This window comes from Dendrobates tinctorius, unplaced genomic scaffold, assembly GCF_039654945.1.
Source record: "Dendrobates tinctorius isolate UK_male_01 unplaced genomic scaffold, ASM3965494v1 ptg000003l, whole genome shotgun sequence".
Classification (NCBI taxonomy): Eukaryota; Metazoa; Chordata; class Amphibia; order Anura; family Dendrobatidae; genus Dendrobates; species Dendrobates tinctorius.
Genome location: NW_027361671.1, coordinates 27,058,356 through 27,077,646, shown reverse-complemented (window position 1 = coordinate 27,077,646; position 19,291 = coordinate 27,058,356). Strand labels below are relative to the sequence as shown.

Below are 19,291 nucleotides of genomic sequence, written 5' to 3'. Positions count from 1 at the left end.
TCTGATGGCCTTGGAATGCTCCTTTGTCTTTCCCATGTTGACCATGTATGAGTGCTGTTCACAAGTTTGGGGAGGGTCTTAAATATCTTCACCAGCAAGCTAGACTTGCTGGTGAAGATATTATTTCTAGCTAGTGGATCACTCGCTGTTAAACCGGAGGGTCTTAAATAGTCAGAAAAGGCTGGAAAAAGAGATAATTAATCCAAACATGTGAAGCTCATTGTTCTTTGTGCCTGAAATACTTCTTAATACTTTAGGGGAACCAAACAGAATTCTGGTGGTTTGAGGGGTTGAATAATAAATGACCCTCTGAATAAACTTTTCACAATTTAAAAAAAAAATTAAACAAAGAAATAACATTCTTTTTTGCTGCAGTGCATTTCACACTTCCAGGCTGATCTACAGTCCAAATGTCACAATGCCAAGTTAATTCCGAATGTGTAAACCTGCTAAATCTGCAGGGGGTTGAATACTACTTGTAGGCACTGTAAGAGGCTTGCCTCCTTCAAACGGAAACACCTGTATGCAGTTTGACAGACATAAGGCTATGTGCACACTGAGGTTTTTTGGCTCTGCGGATTTTGTAGTAAAAGCCGCAGATAAATCCGCAAATATATCTGCGGTTTTGCCCTGCGGTTTTACACCTCATAATGGATGAGGTGTGAAACTGCAGCGTTTCTGCACTAAAGAATTGACATGCTGCGGAATGTAACCTGCAGCATGTGCACAGCGTTTTCCAGTTTACCATTGAAAACAATGGTACTGTACAACGCACCTAAATCTGCTGCAGACCCGCAGCTGCAGATCCGCAGCAGAATCCGCACCGTGTGCACATACCCTACGAGGAAGAGCAGAGAAATGAAACCAGCCCCACTTTATGTAAACTGTCTCAGTGTCACAATTGAGAATAGGAAACAGTAAGTTAGACATTAAGAAGACTCCTAGTGGCTGGCATTTTGGATTGTTTTTTTTCTGGGGGTGGTGGAGGAGGATTAAGACACCATAATATCTTAATTGTTATTTTACAGATTGACTGTTTAGCATATTAACTATTAGTTGAACTGAAGTTGTTTGAAAGCACAGTGACCATTACGTTACATTGGACATACCGTTTTATCATCCAACATCAATATTGCCCTCTAAATATTCACTGACAGCCAGGGTCCATAATAATCAGAACTTTTTTTAAGGCCAAATTTTTGGAAACAAATGACATCATATTTTTTAATCTCATTTGTTTTGCACTAATCTCTTATGGCCAGAATAGTCATCCTCCAATCTGTAGTGATGGAATTGCACATCTGAATAAAACATCACAAGAATTGCTTCTCTACGTGACTAAAGCTGCATTACTTCCTTCTAATATCGATATACCAGGATATATTAATCATTTTTATAGATATGTGCACATATATACACAGTGCATATCAATATTAGAAGGAAGCAATGTCACCCTTGTTACATTCACACACATAGGTAAGTAAGTAATTCATATCATGTATTATTCAGATGTGCAATTCTTTTACTAGATAGTAAGATGACCAGTCTCACACATCACTCTGTCCGAAGCCTTTATAGACCGCACAAGCGCGATGCGCCTGCGCAGTCTGGCTCCAGAGTGAGGCAGCCAGCGGTGAGGAGTATGGCGCCAGAGATGGTGGTACTGTAAACACTGCATACCGCCATCTCCGACGCCATACTTACATACTTACCTGACCGGGAGGAGCGTTGCCGCGGCGCTTCTCTTCGGGGCAGGAGACCGGGTAGGAGTGCGGCTGGAATCGCGCATGCGCATAGCGCGATCCAGCGCCATTTTACTGAAGACACACTTGCAGTGTGTCTTCAGCAATATGGCGCCGGACAGCGCTATGGGCAGGGCATCCACGATTCCGGCCGCACTCCTGCCCCGGCCTCCAGCAGAACTTGACAGCGCTGGAGCACAGGAAAAAGGGGTGAGTATAAATGTGTTTTTTTTTTTTTTGTGTATGTGTGTAGTATTAATAGGAGTGAGTGTTACCATGCATACCAGGATAGGGGGGGGGTGAGAGGCCCATGCATACCAGGACAGGGGGGTGAGGAGGCCATGCATACCAGGATTGGGGGGGTGAGGGGGCCTTGCTTACCAGGATTGGGGGGTGAGGGGGCCATGCATACCAGGATGGGGGGGTGAGAGGACCATGCATACCAGGATTAGGGGGGTGAGGGGGCCATGCATACCAGGATGGGGGGGGGTGAGAGGACCATGCATACCAGGATTAGGGGGGTGAGGGGGCCATGCATACCAGGATTGGGGAGGTGAGAGGACCATGCATACCAGGATTGGGGAGGTGAGAGGACCATGCATACCAGGATGGGGAGGGGGGTGTGTGTGAGGACCATGCGTACCAGGATTGGGGGATGAGTGGTACCATGCATACCAGGATTGGGGGGGGGTGAGAGGACCATGCAAACCATGATTGGGGGGTGAGGGGCCATGCATACCAGGATTGGGGGATGAGAGGTACCATGCATACCAGGATGGGGGGGTGAGGGAACCATACATAACAGGATTGGGGAATGAGGGGTACCATGCATACCAGGATTGGGGGGGGGGTGAGGGGACCATACATACCAGGATTGGGGAATGAGGGGTACCATTCATACCAGGATTGGGGGTTGAGGGGTACCATGCATACCAGGATTGGAGGATGAGGGGTTCCATGCATACCAGGTTAGGGGGTGAGGGGACCATACATTCCAGGATAGGAATGAAGCAGTACCATCCATACCAGGATAGGGATGAGGGAGTACCATGCATACCTGGATTGGGTGATGGGGAGTACCATGCATACCTGGATTGGGTGATGAGGGGTACCATGCATACCAGGATAGGGGGTGAGGGGACCATGCATACCATGATAGGGGGGTGAGGGGACCATGCATACCAGGATAGGGATGAGGGAGTACCATGCATACCAGGATAGGGGGTGAGAGGACCATGCATACCAGGATTGGGGGTGTGGGGATCATGCATACCAAGATAGGGGCTGAGGGGACCATGCATACCAGGATAGGGATGAGGGAGTACCATGGATACCAGGCTTGGGGGGGGTGAGGGGACCATGCATACCAGGATAGGGATGAGGGAGTACCATGGATACCAGGCTTGGGGGGGTGAGGGTACCATGCATACCAGGATGAAGAATGGGATGCCATGCATACCAGGATTGGGGGGGGTGAGGGGTGCCATGCGTACCATGATAGGAGGCTGGCAGCACATAGCAGGATGGGAGACCATATACCAATAAAATTGCTCGCCACCCGGGCGTTGAACGGGTTCATAGCATATATATATATATATATATATATATATATATATATATATATATATATATATATATATATATATATATATATATATATATATATACACACTCACTGGCCACTTTATTAGGTACACCTGTCCAACTGTGTGTTAAGACTTAATTTCTAATCAGCCAATCACATGGCGGCAACTCAGTGCATTTAGGCATGTAGACATGGTCAAGACAATCTCCTGCAGTTCAAACCGAGCATCAGTATGGGGAAGAAAGGTGATTTGAGTGCCTTTGAACGTGGCAAGATTGTTGGTGCCAGAAGGGCTGGTCTGAGTATTTCAGAAACTGCTGATCTACTGGGATTTTCACGCACAACCATCTCTAGGGTTTACAGAGAATGGTCCGAAAAAGAAAAAAAATCCAGTGAGCGGCAGTTCTGTGGCCGGAAATGCCTTGTTGATGCCAGAGGTCAGAGGAGAATGGGCATACTGGTTCGAGCTGATAGAAAGGCAACAGTGACTCAAATTGCCACCCGTTACAACCAAGGTAGGCAGAAGAGCATCTCTGAACGCACAGTGCGTCGAACTTTGAGGCAGATGGGCTACAGCAGCAGAAGACCACACTGGGTACCACTCCTCTCAGCTAAGAACAGGCATCTGATGGCTACTTTCAGCAGGATAATGCGCCATGTCATAAAGCTCGAATCATCTCAGATTGGTTTCTTGAACATGACAATGAGTTCACTGTACTCAAATGGCCTCCTCAGTCACCAGATCTCAATCCAATAGAGCATCTTTGGGATGTGGTGGAACGGGAGATTCGCATCAGGGATGTGCAGCCGACAAATCTGCGCCAACTGTGTGATGCCATCATGTCAATATGGTCCAAAATCTCTGAGGAATGCTTCCAGCACCTTGTTGAATCTCTGCCACGAAGAATTGAGGCAGTTCTGAAGGCAAAAGGGGGTCCAACCCGTTACTAGCATGGTGTACCTAATAAAGTGGCCAGTGAGTGTATATATGTGTGTGTGTGTGAAAATAGGTGTGTGTATATGTGTATATATACATACACACACACGCACACATACATATACACACACATACCTGTAATTATATATTACAAGTGTGTGTGTGTATGTATATGTGTATATATAATATGTGTGTGTGTGTATATATATTGTGGTGTGACTGGTGGTCAAGTGGTTAATGGAAGGTATGTGTCACGGGGATGGCAGCTCCCTGTGATGTAGCCCAGAGTGTTTTCTTAAGTAGTTGTTGTTCACATTTGGGTCCGGGCTACAGGTAGCTTTGAGAGTTTGGAGGGTCCGCGACCCATGTACCACACACTGTGGTGAGGGGGCTCACTGTACCACGTTTTGTTTGACGATATGTGTGTGGTTGTGAATCTGCAGGACCTGTGATAAGGTCATGATCATGTGACTAGCCATGTGGTAGGTAACTGGGAGTGGTTACAGGCTATCTAAGGCAGGTGTGTTGCACATGGGAGAGTGTGTGTTGGAGACTGTCAGCCCAGACAGAGCTCCCATGTTCCAGGCTCGGACGTCGCATAGCCTGGGAAAGCCGTGCCAGCGACTCCGAGCCAAAAGGAGCTGACGGTCTTCAAAACCATGTGATGCTGACCGGGGTCAGAGAGAAATGTGTACAGGATGCCTCTGCGGTAAGAGGGATCAGGGAACCTGCGTGGCCAACAGGTAACGGTCTTGAAAACCGTGTGATACTGACCAGGGTCAGAAAGAGACTGTGTGAACTGATATCTATCGGATGCCTCTGAGGACAAGAGGGATCCGCAAACCTGTCTGGGCGATCCAACAGGTAATGGTCTTGACAGCCGTGTGTTATACTGACCGGGGTCAGTGAAAGACTGTATGAGAAGTGGCTATAGGGTGCCTCTGTGGATAAGAGGTACCCAGGAACCTGTGTGGCCGACACCAGCAGGTAATGGGCAGGTGTCCGTGGTTATACTGACTGGGGTCAGTGAGAGACTGTATCTGCATCCATGTGTTAAAGCTGAAGGTTTAACAGACAGTGTAATGGCTGCTGGAACTGTCTAAATAATTAAACTGGCTTAATTTTAACCCTGGACGTGCCAGTGTTTACCTCAAAGACCTGCCAAGAGAGTAATCCCCGTCCATTCACATGGTGGAACGTTAATATATATATATATATATATTATATACTGTATATATTATTACTATACTGCTGAAAAATGGAAAGAATCAAGTTGATTACAAGGTTAATTGGTTATTTTTGGCCAGTTGATATTCTGTAAACCATTTTAATCCTTACTTAATTTTCCAGTTCTGACAAGCAAAAGTGGAGTGAAGTTTGTAGAAAGTTAGTGGAACTATATCAGCAGGAGAAGAAATGTATGCAGGTGAGCTTATATTTTAGATTATTATTTGGAATATAGTTGATAGCTCTCAGGTCTCTTATTGCTGTATGTAACCCCTTTCAGCCCCTTTATGGCAAACACAGCCTCAGTAATGTCAGTTATGGTGACCTCTATTTATCTGGAGATGGATAAACACATGATAACCAGTGGTAGCCGAAAGCCTGTTAAATATCACTCAGCACTGACAGATTTTTTATGCTATTTTACAATTAAAGCAAAACATTTTCTCTTTCGTCTCATTGGGGGACACAGGAACCGTGGGTGTGTGCTGCTGCCATTAGGAGGTTGACACTATGCCATGAAAAAAATGTTAACTCCGCCTCCGCAGTGTACACCCCTCCAACCGGCTGTAGGACAATCGGTTTTGCTTAGTGTCAGCAGGAGGTGGACAGGGGTCTATCGCAGACCCATGCCTACCTCAATGTGCGTCGTTCCTTTTCAGGTAACCATGGAGGGATACAGAGTAGATATGCTACATCTGTATTCCCACACTGGGATTATGAGTATGGCGTGTACTGCCACCCCGTATCCTCACGAATCCCACTGGCAGGACCCTAACCCCTAACACAGGACTCGTGTTCAGGTGGCCGCTCCTGGTCCTGACCTTTGTTTCCCATCACTCGCCCGCCAGAGCCTGATGATTGAGAGAGACGCCCTGCAGAAAAGTTTTGGGACAGCAATCTTTTCATGCAGATAACCGACCCGTGTTACGGGGTGAATTGGAGGTAAGAGGCTGCAGCGTTTTAGATTCTGGTCACCAGCCGCCCTAGGCTCTATACTTAGTTTAAGAGCCAACATTTATTTTCAAGCACGGGGTGCAGCACGGTTCCAGCCTCCTCCCGTGGCAGCGTTATGGCCCTGGGCTCTAGTAGGAGCCCAGCACGGCCGACGCCAGAATCCGGCTTCCGGCAAGCTCCGCCCCTCAGTTTCCTCTTCCTGTACCAGCGCCATCTTGGTGCTCCAGGAGGCCAGAGCAGGGCCCAGCCCACCGCTTCCGGGCGGGGATTTCATAAAAGCTTCGAGGCAGGGGGCTGTTCACCTCGCTCTCTCTCGCTCCCTCATTAGCCTTCGGGCGGCAGCTGCGGCCTGGACACAGGTCATGGGTATGTGAGTACTGCACTACTGGTTGCTCCCTCACTCCACTTTCTACCCCCAACGGTCGGCACCAGGTAAAGCCTGTCAGTATGCCCAAGGGAGAGCAGTCCCGCTCCTCCTCATCTGATTCAGCGACCTTGGTCAAATATTTTGTATGTACCAAATGCAATGTCAGGCTTCCTTCAGGTCAGTCCTCGCCACTATGCTCAGATTGCAGCAGACCCACGGTGTCACCTACGCTAGAGAGCAGGTGCAGCCTCCCCGCCTTACCTGTCATTGCTCCCGCATTATCCCTGGAGCAGGAGGAAGCCACCCTGCCTGCCGCCCAGGGGCCATCCATCGCCATGGGAGACAGTGAGTGTCCAGGATGGGCCTCTTCCTTATCTAAGTCAGTGGCCGACCTTACCAAGGTATCACAGACCTTGGTAACGGTGCTTGACAGATTGCCACTTCAGACTCCAGTGGACACAGTAGCATCAAATTAGCCTCCTTTTGGGCCTTCTAGAGGCCATAAAAGGTTTAGACAGGACCACCAACCCAGGTCCCCTTCTCACTCCATCTCACCGCCAGAATTCCTCTGGCCGTCTGCCTCCTCACGGTCCTCATCCCCAGAATCAGGCGAGGCATTATCAGAGATACATTCAGAGGAGGGTTCTGAGTACGGGCCAGAACAGTCCCAGGGCGTCAAGGATATGGTTCAGGGCCTCATTGCCGCAGTCAATGAGACCTTTAACATTGGGGACGCCACATCAAAACCTTATGATCAGGCTTTTTCATTTAAGCGTCATAATTCCCCCACTAGGGCCTTCGCCTCCCACAAGGATTTTGAGGAAGTATTGGCCAGGGAAAGGGAAAACCCAACCAGGCGGTTTCAGAGGGGAAGTCGTTTTGGGATTCTATATCCTTTCCTTCCAGATCTCACCGCCAACTGGACCGCCTCCCCTTTGGTGGATCCACCAATGTCCAGACTCTTTACCAATACAGTCCTCCCACTCGCCAGTGGGGCAGCCGCTACATTGTGTCCAGCCTTCGCCTCAGCCTGGGAAGCTAAGTCCGTTACAGAAAGGGTCAAACAGTTTAGACAGCGCATATTGGCCGGGGCGCCACCAGCGGAACTGGCGGAGTTCGCAGATCAAATCTCTCAAGCCGGGAGGTATATGGTATCACCAGAAATCACTGACCAATCTGCCGTTTCAGGGTGCCCGACTCTTTGGGTCAATGTTAGATCAAATCATTAAGGATGCAACGGGGGGTACAAGCTTCCTTGTCCCTCAGGCCAAGCCTCGTCGATATGTTTTCAACCGTAGGGCTCAGCCCTTTCAGCCCTTTTGCTATACCCCAGCGACAGGCACTTATACTCAGGGCCCACAGAGGTCGCAAGCACCTAGAGACAGGAGGAGGGTATCTTTCGGGCCACCCCTTCATGGCATTCCCGCAGATCCAACAGCAAAGCTACCAGGTAAGGGCCGAGCAGAGCCACTTCAGCCTGACGCCGGCAGGGAATCCAACTCCCTTCCCAATATCTCTTCCAGACTAGGAGGCCACCTTCTCCTCTTCAGAGATGTCTGGCAGAGTTCAGTAGAGGATATCTGGGTAAAGTAGGGGGTATCCACAGGATGCAAGATAGACTTCAACACGCATCCGCGAGACCATTTCTTTCTATCGCAACCTCCAAAAGACGCTGCTATGGCTCTAGGGTTTTTTGCGGCAATCGACTCTCTCCTCAACGCAGGAGTAATCGTCCCCATTCCCGAGCAGGAACGTTTCACCGGCTTTTACTCCTGTTTGTGATACCAAAAAAGGATGGCTCAGTTCGTCCCATACTAGACCTCAAAAGGCTAAACAAATGGGTCCACTTACACCATTTCAGGATGGAGTCGATTCGGTCGGTAATTACATCTATGGAGGATCAGGAATTCCTATGTTCCATAGATATTCAGGACGCCTACCTGCACGTCCCCATTTTTCAGGGACATCAAAGGTTTTTGTGGTTTGCTGTCCAAGAGCAGCATTTCCAGTTTGTGGCCCTGCCATTTGGGCTGGCAACAGCCCCCAGAAGTTTTACAAAGATTATGGCAGCGATGGTAGCTATATTAAGGGCCAGAGGCATAATATTAGTACCATATCTTGACGATATTCTCGTCAAAGCGCCCTCCGTCACTCAGGCCCAGGAAAACCTAGCGGTGGTTTTAAATACGCTGTCCCGGTGTGGTTGGATCGTAAACAGGGAAAAATCTCACCTAACGCCAACACAACGCCTAGAATTCTTAGGGATGATAATCGACACCCGCCGCTCGAGGGTTTTTCTCCCAGAAAGAAAGTGGAATACCTTCCAGCAGGGAATTTGCTCTCTGTTAAAATTCCGACTTCTATCCTTTTGCGCTGCCATGAGAGTCCTGGGGTGGATAGTGGCAGCCTCAGAGGCAATACCCTTTGCCCTGTTCCGTTCCAGGATACTACAAAGGAACATCCTCCTTTAGTGGGACAGGTCCATCTCTTCGCTGGATCGCCCCTTCCTCCCTTCCATTCAGACCAGGGAGTTCCTCAAGTGGTGGCTGACCTCCCCCCTCGTTCATCTGGGACGGTCTTTTCCCCCGTCTACTGGCAGGTGGTAACTACAGATGCCAGTGTCCTGGGCTGGGGTGCGGTATTCCGTCACCTGACGGTCCTGGGACGATGGTCAAGGCGAAAATCCTCACTATCAATCATTATTCTAGAACTGAGGGCGGTCTTTGTAGTACTCCTACATTGTGAAAGATACCTCAACAACCAGCCAGTCTGGATTCAAATGGTCAATGCTACAGCGGTGGCATACATCAATCACCAAGGGGGAACCAGGAGTCCCCGGGCACTGGCCGGGGTATCCAGAATCCTCAACTGGGCGGAAACCGCAATTCCGGCAATTTCGGCAGTTTACACTCCCGGCAAAGACAACATGGCCGCCGACTTCCTCAGTCGGGAGGGTCTCGCGGCAGGAGAATGGTCCTTACATCAGTCAGGACGTGTTCCGTCAGATATACCGGTCATGGGGGACTCCAGACGTGGACCTTCTGGCGTCGCGACAGAACAGAAGGGTCCAACAGTTTGTCTCAAGATACCGCGATCCTCTAGCAATAGGGGTCGACACGCTGGTCATTCCCTGGACATAGTTCAGACTCCCTTACCTGTTCCCTCCCCTTCCTCTCCTGCCCAGACTGCTAAAGAAGATCAAGGCGGAAGGGTGGCCGGTCATATTGATCTCCCCGTACTGGCCCAGTAGGGCCTGGTTCGCAGAAATTATTAATCTTCTCGCAGGCACCCCCTGGAGACTCCCCGACAGACCAGATCTCCTGGCTCAGGGGCCGTTTTACCACCCGAATTCTCAGATGCTCAATTTGACGGCATTGCCGTTGAAACCACAATGCTGAGAACTGCGGGATTTTCGGACCGAGTCATTAATACAATGATCCAGGCTAGGAAGCCATCCTCTTCCAGGGTCTATTATCGAGCCTGGAAGGCCTATTTTGGCTGGGGTGAATCTAATCACATCACACCTATGCACCTGTTCCCTACCATCTGTCCTAGCTTTTCTCCAGGCAGAGTTAGATGCCAGTCTGGCCCTAAGTTCTTTGAAAGGCCAGGTATCTGCTCTCTCTATTCTTTTTCAAAGAAATTTGGCCTCCCGCTTACAGGTTAAGACCTTTCTGCAAGGGGTGGCACATACATCTCCTCCTTACAAATCCCCAGTGGCTCCATGGGATCTTAACTAGGTATTGGAAGCCTTGACAGATTCACCCTTTGAACCCCTCCAGGAAGCTCACATGTCTATGTTGTCCTTGAATGTGGTATTTCTCGTAGCCATCACCTCTATTAAGCGGGTTTCAGAATTAGCGGCATTGTCCTGTCGCCCTCCATTCTTAATTATGCACCAGGACAAGGTTGTTTTGCGGCCTCCTCCTAACTTTCTTCCCAAGGTAGTATTGGCCTTCCACCTGAATTAGGATATAATCCTTCCATCATTTTGTCCCACCCCAAGCCATCCTCTTGAGTGTTCTTTGAATAAGCTAGACCTGGTCAGGGCGATAAGGGCCTATCTGGCCAGGTCCGCTCCCTTCAGGAAGGCAGACTCGCTCTTTGTTATCCCCAATAGGGTGAGAAGAGGCCTGCCGGCCTCTAAGGCAACAATTGCCCGCTGGATCAGAATGGCAATTGTGGAAGCCTACCGAGTGAAGGACATGGTGTCCCCTGCTGGGGTCAAGGTCCATTCAACCCGGGCAGTGGGCGCCTCCTGGGCGGTACACAATAGGGCATCAGCCATGCAGTTGTGCGAGGCAGCCACATGGTCGTCCGTGCATATCTTTTCAAGGTTCTATAAGATCCATACCTATGCTTCAGCGGACGCCAGCCTAGGCAGAAGAATCTTGCAGGCGGCAGTGGCGAGTTCTGTGACCTGAAGGAAGTTTCTGTCTTCTCCCACCCCAGGGACTGCTTTTGTGCGTCCCACGGTTCCTGTGTCCCCCAATGAAACAAAAGAGAAAACAGGATTTTGGTTGCTTACCATAAAATCTGTTTCTCATAGTCTTCATTGGGGGACACAGCACCCTCCCATGATTTTGTTACTTGTCATCAATATATGATGACTTACATGATAATGTCTCCTCCTACTGCTTTTTCACTAACTGATTGTCCTACAGCTGGTCGGAGGGGTGTATACTGCGAAGGCGGAGTTAACATTTTTTTCATGGCATAGTGTCAACCTCCTAGTGGCAGCAGCACACACCCACGGTTCCTGTGTCCCCAATGAAGACTATGAGAAACAGATTTTACGGTAAGCAACCAAAATCCTGTTTTTATAATGATGAACTTTTCAGGCAAATGATTTACGTGCTGATGTTTCCACACAGGTGGTGGACAGTGGCCTGTAAAAGCTTGGGCACCCCTGGTCAAAATTAGGGTTATTGTGAACAGTTAAGCTAGTGGAAGATGAAATGATCTCTAAAAGGGCTAAAGTTAAAGATGACCCTTTTCCTTTGTATTTTAGGCAAAAAAATTTTATATATATATATATATATATATATATATATATATATATATATATATATATATATATATATAGTCATCTCTTACATTTTAAAAATTATAAAAAAGGAAAATGGGCCTATGCAAAAGTTTGGATACCCTTGTAGATGTGTGTGCTCAGATAAGTTTGACCAAAGTTTCAGACCTTAATTAGCCTGTTAGGGTTATGGTTTGTTCACAATCATTGTTTATGTAAGGCCAGGAGATGCAAATTTCCCAGCTTTATAAAAACTGAGCCTCCTCTAACCTTGAAGGGTCATTGTCACTGGTGGTAAAGCGCCTGTGAACAGTAAAATTTCTTTCCTCAGATTCTCAATGGGATTGAGGTGTGGACTGTGACTGGTGCATTCACACACATGAATATGCTTTGCTCTAAACCATTCCATTGTAGCTGTGGTAGTATGTTTAGGGTTGTTGCCCTACTGGAAGGTGAACCTACTCCTCAGTCTCAAGTCTTTTTCATCCTCTGACAAGTTTTTCTTCCAGGATTGCCCTGTAATTAGCTTCATCCGTTTCCCATCAACTCTAACCAGCTTCCTTGTTGCTGCTGTAGAAAAGCATCCCCATAGCACAATGCTGCCACCACCATGTTTGACAGTGAGGTGGTGTTTTCAGGGTGATGTGCAGTGTTAGTTTTTCGCCACACATAGCGTTTTGCACTTAGCCCAAAATGTTCTATTCAGCCTCATCTGAACAGAGCATCTTCTTCCACATGTTAGCTGTGTCCCCTACATTGCTTTTTGCTGATTACAAATGGGAATTCTTTACTTTAAAAAAAGACTTTATTTTTGCCACTCTTCCATAAAGGCCAGATTTGTGGAGTATACAACTAATAGTTGTTTAGTGGAACAATATCCCACCTGAGCTGTGAATCTCTGCAGCTCTTCCAGAGTCACAATGGGCCTAGGTAGACGGCCATGTCTTGGTAGGTTCACACTTGTGCCATACTCCTTCCAATGTTGGATGATAAATTACACACAGATGCACTCAATTATGAGTTTTGTGACATCTGGGATTCAATAGATCACTCAGGATTTTATTTATGTGTATCAGACTACACAGGTCTGAATACAAATGCACATCACAATTTTCAAATTGAAATGTTCCCAATCCCAATAAAATACATTTACGTTTATGAATGTAATGTGAAAAAATGTGTTAACGTTCACGAGTTATGAATACTTTTTCAAGACACTGTAACAACCATACTAGCACTGTACCTGGTGCTCATACAGTGCATGAGAAAGTCACTTTTAATTCACATGCAAGCGAGGAGGCTTTGGTGCACCCTTGGCATGGCTCAGAGTCTGTTGTACAGATGTGCCTCCTTATTTGCGTATTGGGACCCTTCCCACACTTTTGACTGACTCTGGGTACTGAGCACTGTCTGACTGCTGCTGGCATGTATGTGGCATGCAAGCTGTGTCTAATCTGCAGGCTGTTTGTGTGCGTGCACGCTGTGTCTGTGCGCATCCTATTCCTTGCATCCTTTCTATTTATGCTGCTCATTACACTAATAAAACCTGGAAGTGCAGCAAGCGCGATCAGAAGAAAGTAGACAGGGAGGAGAATGTGCACGGCGGCATTCAGACAGTATTCTCTTTTGAAAATGAGTCCTGGGAATCAGAACTGAATGTTCGGCCAAAATATTGAAATGAGGAGGCATAATGATGCACCAATCTCTTGGCCATACAAAGTGAAAGCCGAAGCCACCTAATTTTGCATGTTAAGTTATTTTCTCATGCAGGTTCACTGCTGGTATGGTTGTTATTGAGACTAAGTCCCTTGCAACACTGGATAGCCCATTTAAAATGCATTTTGGGGGTGACAGACTTCCTTTAAGGGCTTTTCTATTCCGAACCCTGGCAATCCTGACAGTCAGCAGAGTGAAGGAACCACGGTGCTCCAGTGAGTCAAGCATCTCCTCCACTGATTACCAGGTATACCACCATACAATAAGCAGTATCTGTTCCTGGTCCTACAGCTCTGTCACATTCAGGTGAATGGGACTGAACTACAATGCCAGACCCAAGCCCAATGCATGGCGGACTATGGAAAGCAGGTGGCTCCCGGTGAAGCATCGTGGAGCATTTAGTCTTCTGATCGAGCCGGGTTCCTAACTACAGTTTTCTTTATGAGTATCTAATGCATCTAAGAGATGGAAAACATCCCATTGTCCCTTTTAACCCATCATTGTTTCAATATATCCATGTCAGGCAGCACATACATGGCAACAGTTTATCAAGATGAAGGAAGATGAAGACATCAGAAAGGATGAACTTTACCAACTATGGAAAAAGATGACTGAGCTGCTCGGAGAGGAGACTGAACTCCAAGACAATGAGACCCAGCAGCTGGTAAATTATAGTGCTGACCCGTTACTTTTTTAGCTAGACTGTACAGATGCTATATACACATATATGCTTTTCATTTTTAAAATAAACCATTAGGCCCCTTCAGGGACTATAACCAGGAGCTACCACTGCACCTGCAGTTGCTTTTCTAAGGATCCCACCATTTAGAAACGGTACACTCTGTCAGCAGTACATTCATTGCTTGTCAAAGCTAAAAAGTCCACAGTCTGATATAACGTGCCTTTGCTCTACACTTTGCATTTTGTTTTCATATTTTTTTTGTTCCAAGGGACTTTTTGACATTTTGCACGTATGGTAGCCAGGATGGTGTTCTCATTATTGACGTGTTCAAATAAAAACATAAAGTACAAAATAAAAAAAAATATTTTATTCCCATATCTGACTAAAGGGAAATGGTGTAAAATCTACTATAATGTGCTCCATTGAAGAGAACTTGATAAATATTTAAGGGACCCTGTCGGCAGGATTGTGCACAATAACCTACAGGCAGTGTCAGGTCGGCGCTGTTATGCTGATTACAATGATACCTGGTGATGAAATCCGTCTTGTGGTTGTTGTTTAATCTTTATTTTCAGTTTTGAGTTAATGATCTTGCTCGTGTCCTAAGGCGGGGTTCATGTGGTGCTCTGATTAAGTATTCATCAGAACGGTTTCTGACAGGTCACTGATCCCTCACTGACCTGCCCCCTTCATTACATAATGAATATATGAAAAAAAAAATCGCCCTCAGCAGTCTGGCGCCGACGCTGCAGCATGATCGCATTTGTGTAATGTGCATTTAATTATTTTCTCTTCTGCTTCCATTACAGCTATTACATGCATTTGATAATGCCCTCTCCTGTATGGAGGAGATCCCCTCAGAAGAACACAAGGTGCTCTGTCAGCGGTACATTCTTTGTTTGTCCAAGGTAAAAAGACCACAATCTAATATAATGTGCCTTAATACAGAATTTTTTATCTATAGGTCCAATATTCATAAAGCAAAGCCTCTTCACTAACCATGGCACGTACACTGCACCACCGAGCTACTCTTCACAAGAATTTCTGTATTATGTAATTTGGAGAAAATGCCCTACAGTAGGAAACCTGAACTAATAAATTAGTGCCCATTCTGTAGTCACTAGAGGAATCAGTAGTTAAGGACCGGAGGCCCCGACCTATGATCTAATGGTGTGTAGACGGTGTCAAGTACAGATGTTTCCTTCCATAACTTTCCTTTTGGATTAACACACTGGGACCCAAAATGAGACAAAAAATAAAAATACTTAATTTCATGTTATTCTGTCACAAGATGTCCGAGACATGTGTCTGTGTGTCCCCTCGGCTGGATGTGATGTGAATTGCAGGCTGTCCAGGGTTCTACGTGTAAATCAAGATATTGTTTTGGAGTCCTTATTAACTGTAAGAAAAAGGTAATGGCAGACACATCTGTGTTCTTCTGTACAGTACAAGGATTGTAATTTCACATTAGTTCATGGCCCCAGTTAGGCTACAATCTTACCAAACTCTCCCGTCTCCAATCTGTCTTGAATGCTGCAGCCAGGATCATATTCCTCACCAATCGTTACACCGATGCCTCTACCTTGTGCCAGTCATTACACTGGCTACCCATCCACTCCAGAATTCAGTATGAACTTATTACCCTCACCCACAAAGCCCTCCATGGCTCAGCACCACCCTACATCAACATCACCTGAGTGAAGTTGGCACCCCATGTTCTCAAAAGATGAATAAAAATACACCATTTGTTTGTGCTGCGTTTGTGCTGGTTTGTGCCGCAAAAATGAACGTTTGCGCCGCTTTGGTTCCAGAGATATTGCGCGTTATATTTTTATGAAGCTCCGCCCACTTTCCACCCCATGTTCTTAAATTTTAAAAATGAATACACCATTTGTTTGTGCTGCGTTTGTGCTGGTTTGTGCCGCAAAAATGAACGTTTGCACCGCTTTGGTTTCCGAGATATTGTGCGCTCAATTTGCTGAAACTCCACCCACTTTCCACCCCATGTTCTTAAATTTTAAAAATGAATACACCATTCGTTTGTGCTGCGTTTGTGCTGGTTTGTGCCGCAAAAATGAACGTTTGCGCCGCTTTGGTTCCAGAGATATTGCGCGTTATATTTTTATGAAGCTCCGCCCACTTTCCACCCCATGTTCTTAAATTTTAAAAATGAATACACCATTTGTTTGTGCTGCGTTTGTGCTGGTTTGTGCCGCAAAAATGAACGTTTGCACCGCTTTGGTTTCCGAGATATTGTGCGCTCAATTTGCTGAAACTCCACCCACTTTCCACCCCATGTTCTTAAATTTTAAAAATGAATACACCATTCGTTTGTGCTGCGTTTGTGCTGGTTTGTGCCGCAAAAATGAACGTTTGCGCCGCTTTGGTTCCAGAGATATTGCGCGTTATATTTTTATGAAGCGCCGCCCACTTTCCACCCCATGTTCTTAAATTTTAAAAATGAATACACCATTTGTTTGTGCTGCGTTTGTGCTGGTTTGTGCCGCAAAAATGAACGTTTGCACCGCTTTGGTTTCCGAGATATTGTGCGCTCAATTTGCTGAAACTCCACCCACTTTCCACCCATGTTCTTAAATTTTAAAAATGAATACACCATTCGTTTGTGCTGCGTTTGTGCTGGTTTGTGCCGCAAAAATGAACGTTTGCGCCGCTTTGGTTCCAGAGATATTGCGCGTTATATTTTTATGAAGCTCCGCCCACTTTCCACCCCATGTTCTTAAATTTTAAAAATGAATATACCATTTGTTTGTGCTGCGTTTGTGCTGGTTTGTGCCGCAAAAATGAACGTTTGCACCGCTTTGGTTTCCGAGATATTGTGCGCTCAATTTGCTGAAACTCCACCCACTTTCCACCCCATGTTCTTAAATTTTAAAAATGAATACACCATTCGTTTGTGCTGCGTTTGTGCTGGTTTGTGCCGCAAAAATGAACGTTTGCGCTGCTTTGGTTCCAGAGATATTGCGCGTTATATTTTTATGAAGCTCCGCCCACTTTCCACCCCATGTTCTTAAATTTTAAAAATGAATACACCATTTGTTTGTGCTGCGTTTGTGCTGGTTTGTGCCGCAAAAATGAACGTTTGCACCGCTTTGGTTTCCGAGATATTGTTTGCTTCTGCAGTTTCTTCTACGGACCAGGTAAGAACATCTGTGGACTGCTGGTGCCCTATTTACATTCTGCCACTACCAGCTGTAACCCTAGGGCCCCCACCCTAGTCAGGTTGGAGACAGGAGTGAGACTAGGGAGATGGTGGTCGGGTGGATCGCCCTTGCGGGTGTGAAGTCTGACGGTCTAGTTAGGGTTGCAGCGTAGGGAATCTAGATCGGCGGGGGCACCAGTGGTCCGCACCTGGTCTCAACGTTATTAAATTATTGTATTTATTTTCTGTTGTGGTTTCTCAGCCAGAGGTGTGTCTGACTTTTCAGCTGCAGTCTTATTGGTTATTTTTGTCACGTGAGTGTTGGCTGTCCTCTCCCTGCTGACGTCACCTTGCAGGGAGGGTTTTAGGACCCAGTGGCTCCCATAGTTCCATCTGGGCCTGCTGAGGGGTTTTGTTTCTTTTTTTTTATATTACCCAGCAGGCCTAACACATTGTTTAGCCAAATTACGTTGCACTATAAAAAGAATTCCAGGGAAAAAAAAGATTGTGATTACTTTTGACGTTGGCCAGTTTATGTAAAGTGACTGTCATCTTCTATGAAAATCTTTGCATAAATATGCAATGACCGTAGACATCACCACTCTGTGTGTGATGGCTTTGGATTGCAGTGTGAATATGGCTGGGTTAACATTACATTTGGGCATACTGGGCATACGCTCCATTCATTTCTATTATCTGGCTGGGGTCCGCAAGTGACCCTAGTTGGCTCATTTTTGCTCCATATGTGGTTTTCTTGCTGGACAAAACCGTGGTAGACCATGATTTTGTGTCTGGCTCAAAACAAAAGTATTGTTATTTTAATATAGCTGTCCAACTAAACAGGACCTTCAGAGCTTAATAAATCTTTGCAAATCAAACACAGATAAAAATGGAATTACCAATAACAGATGAAACTTTGTAGACAGCAGAACTGTTTAAAGAACCATGAAACGGTTTAATCATAATGGGAAATCCACATTAACAAAATGTTAACAGAATAAAAAAATATTGGTAAGGCATATTTTAGGTTATTTTAAACATACACTTTAAGCACCAAAACAACCTTAGAGGAAAGCATTACTAACACTTTGTTTGGTGCCAGGATACTTTTAAACTTTCCACAACAATCTTGGAGCCTGTGACTTGCCACGGGACTCATGATGAGACAGATTCTCCACATATTCACTCCTCCTTTGTAAATATTACAACATGGGGTTGTATCTTGGTCTTTGCAGAGGCTGTTGTAATAAAGTCACACAGGTCATCATATTTCTCCCAGCCATTAAATTTTCTTCTACAATAGGCAACATAATGACCAAGAGACATATTGCCAGTTCCTGGAATGAAGGCAACAACCCCTCGTAGCACAAATGAATGACTGTCCAGATGTATGTTCACAGGTATTTCGGACAGTGTATACTGTGTTTCTGCACTTATTTCAATACAAAGTACTTGTCCAGTGGTGCAGCTGTGCGTGACCGAACCACTGCAAAGGAATTTCAATGAAGATGCATCCTGAATTTTCAAGCCATCTGGACACTCTTGAGGTGACTTTAATGGCTTTAGACATTTTGAAACATTTAGGTGTAGCCCATCTTCCAATGCTAGCTGAAGTTTACTAAGTCCATTAGTTTCTAAAATATGTATATTGATTGGCAGAAGAGGGATTGCTCTTGAATTAGCTATATTTCTATTGCAGTACACAGAAGAACACTGTGTTTTAATTATTACACTTGGTACCTGTCTTATTGTCATTGAGATTATGTGTGCAACATTACATTCAGCATTGACCTGCCTCACACCTGACTTCAGCTGAACATATTCAAATATTCCAGACAGTATTTTAGCCCTCATTGCATAAACTTCCTTTCCAACTCCCTTTGTCACAATTGTCT

At 46.0% G+C, this 19,291-nt stretch overlaps 1 protein-coding gene across 4 annotated transcripts in view; it reads left to right on the top strand.

The window, feature by feature from the left end:
• The window catches only part of SKIC3 (SKI3 subunit of superkiller complex), a 262,730-nt gene that overhangs the window by 35,834 nt on the left and 207,605 nt on the right, over positions 1–19,291 (top strand). For 3 of the 4 annotated variants that reach the window (XM_073590811.1, XM_073590899.1, XM_073590727.1), the window contains exons 5-7: positions 5,615–5,690; positions 14,078–14,218; positions 15,046–15,144. In XM_073590811.1, coding sequence (XP_073446912.1) covers positions 5,615–5,690; positions 14,078–14,218; positions 15,046–15,144 — 316 coding nt within the window. The remainder of the gene's footprint in view (positions 1–5,614; positions 5,691–14,077; positions 14,219–15,045; positions 15,145–19,291) is intronic. The other variant, XM_073540938.1, reaches the window with a different exon arrangement.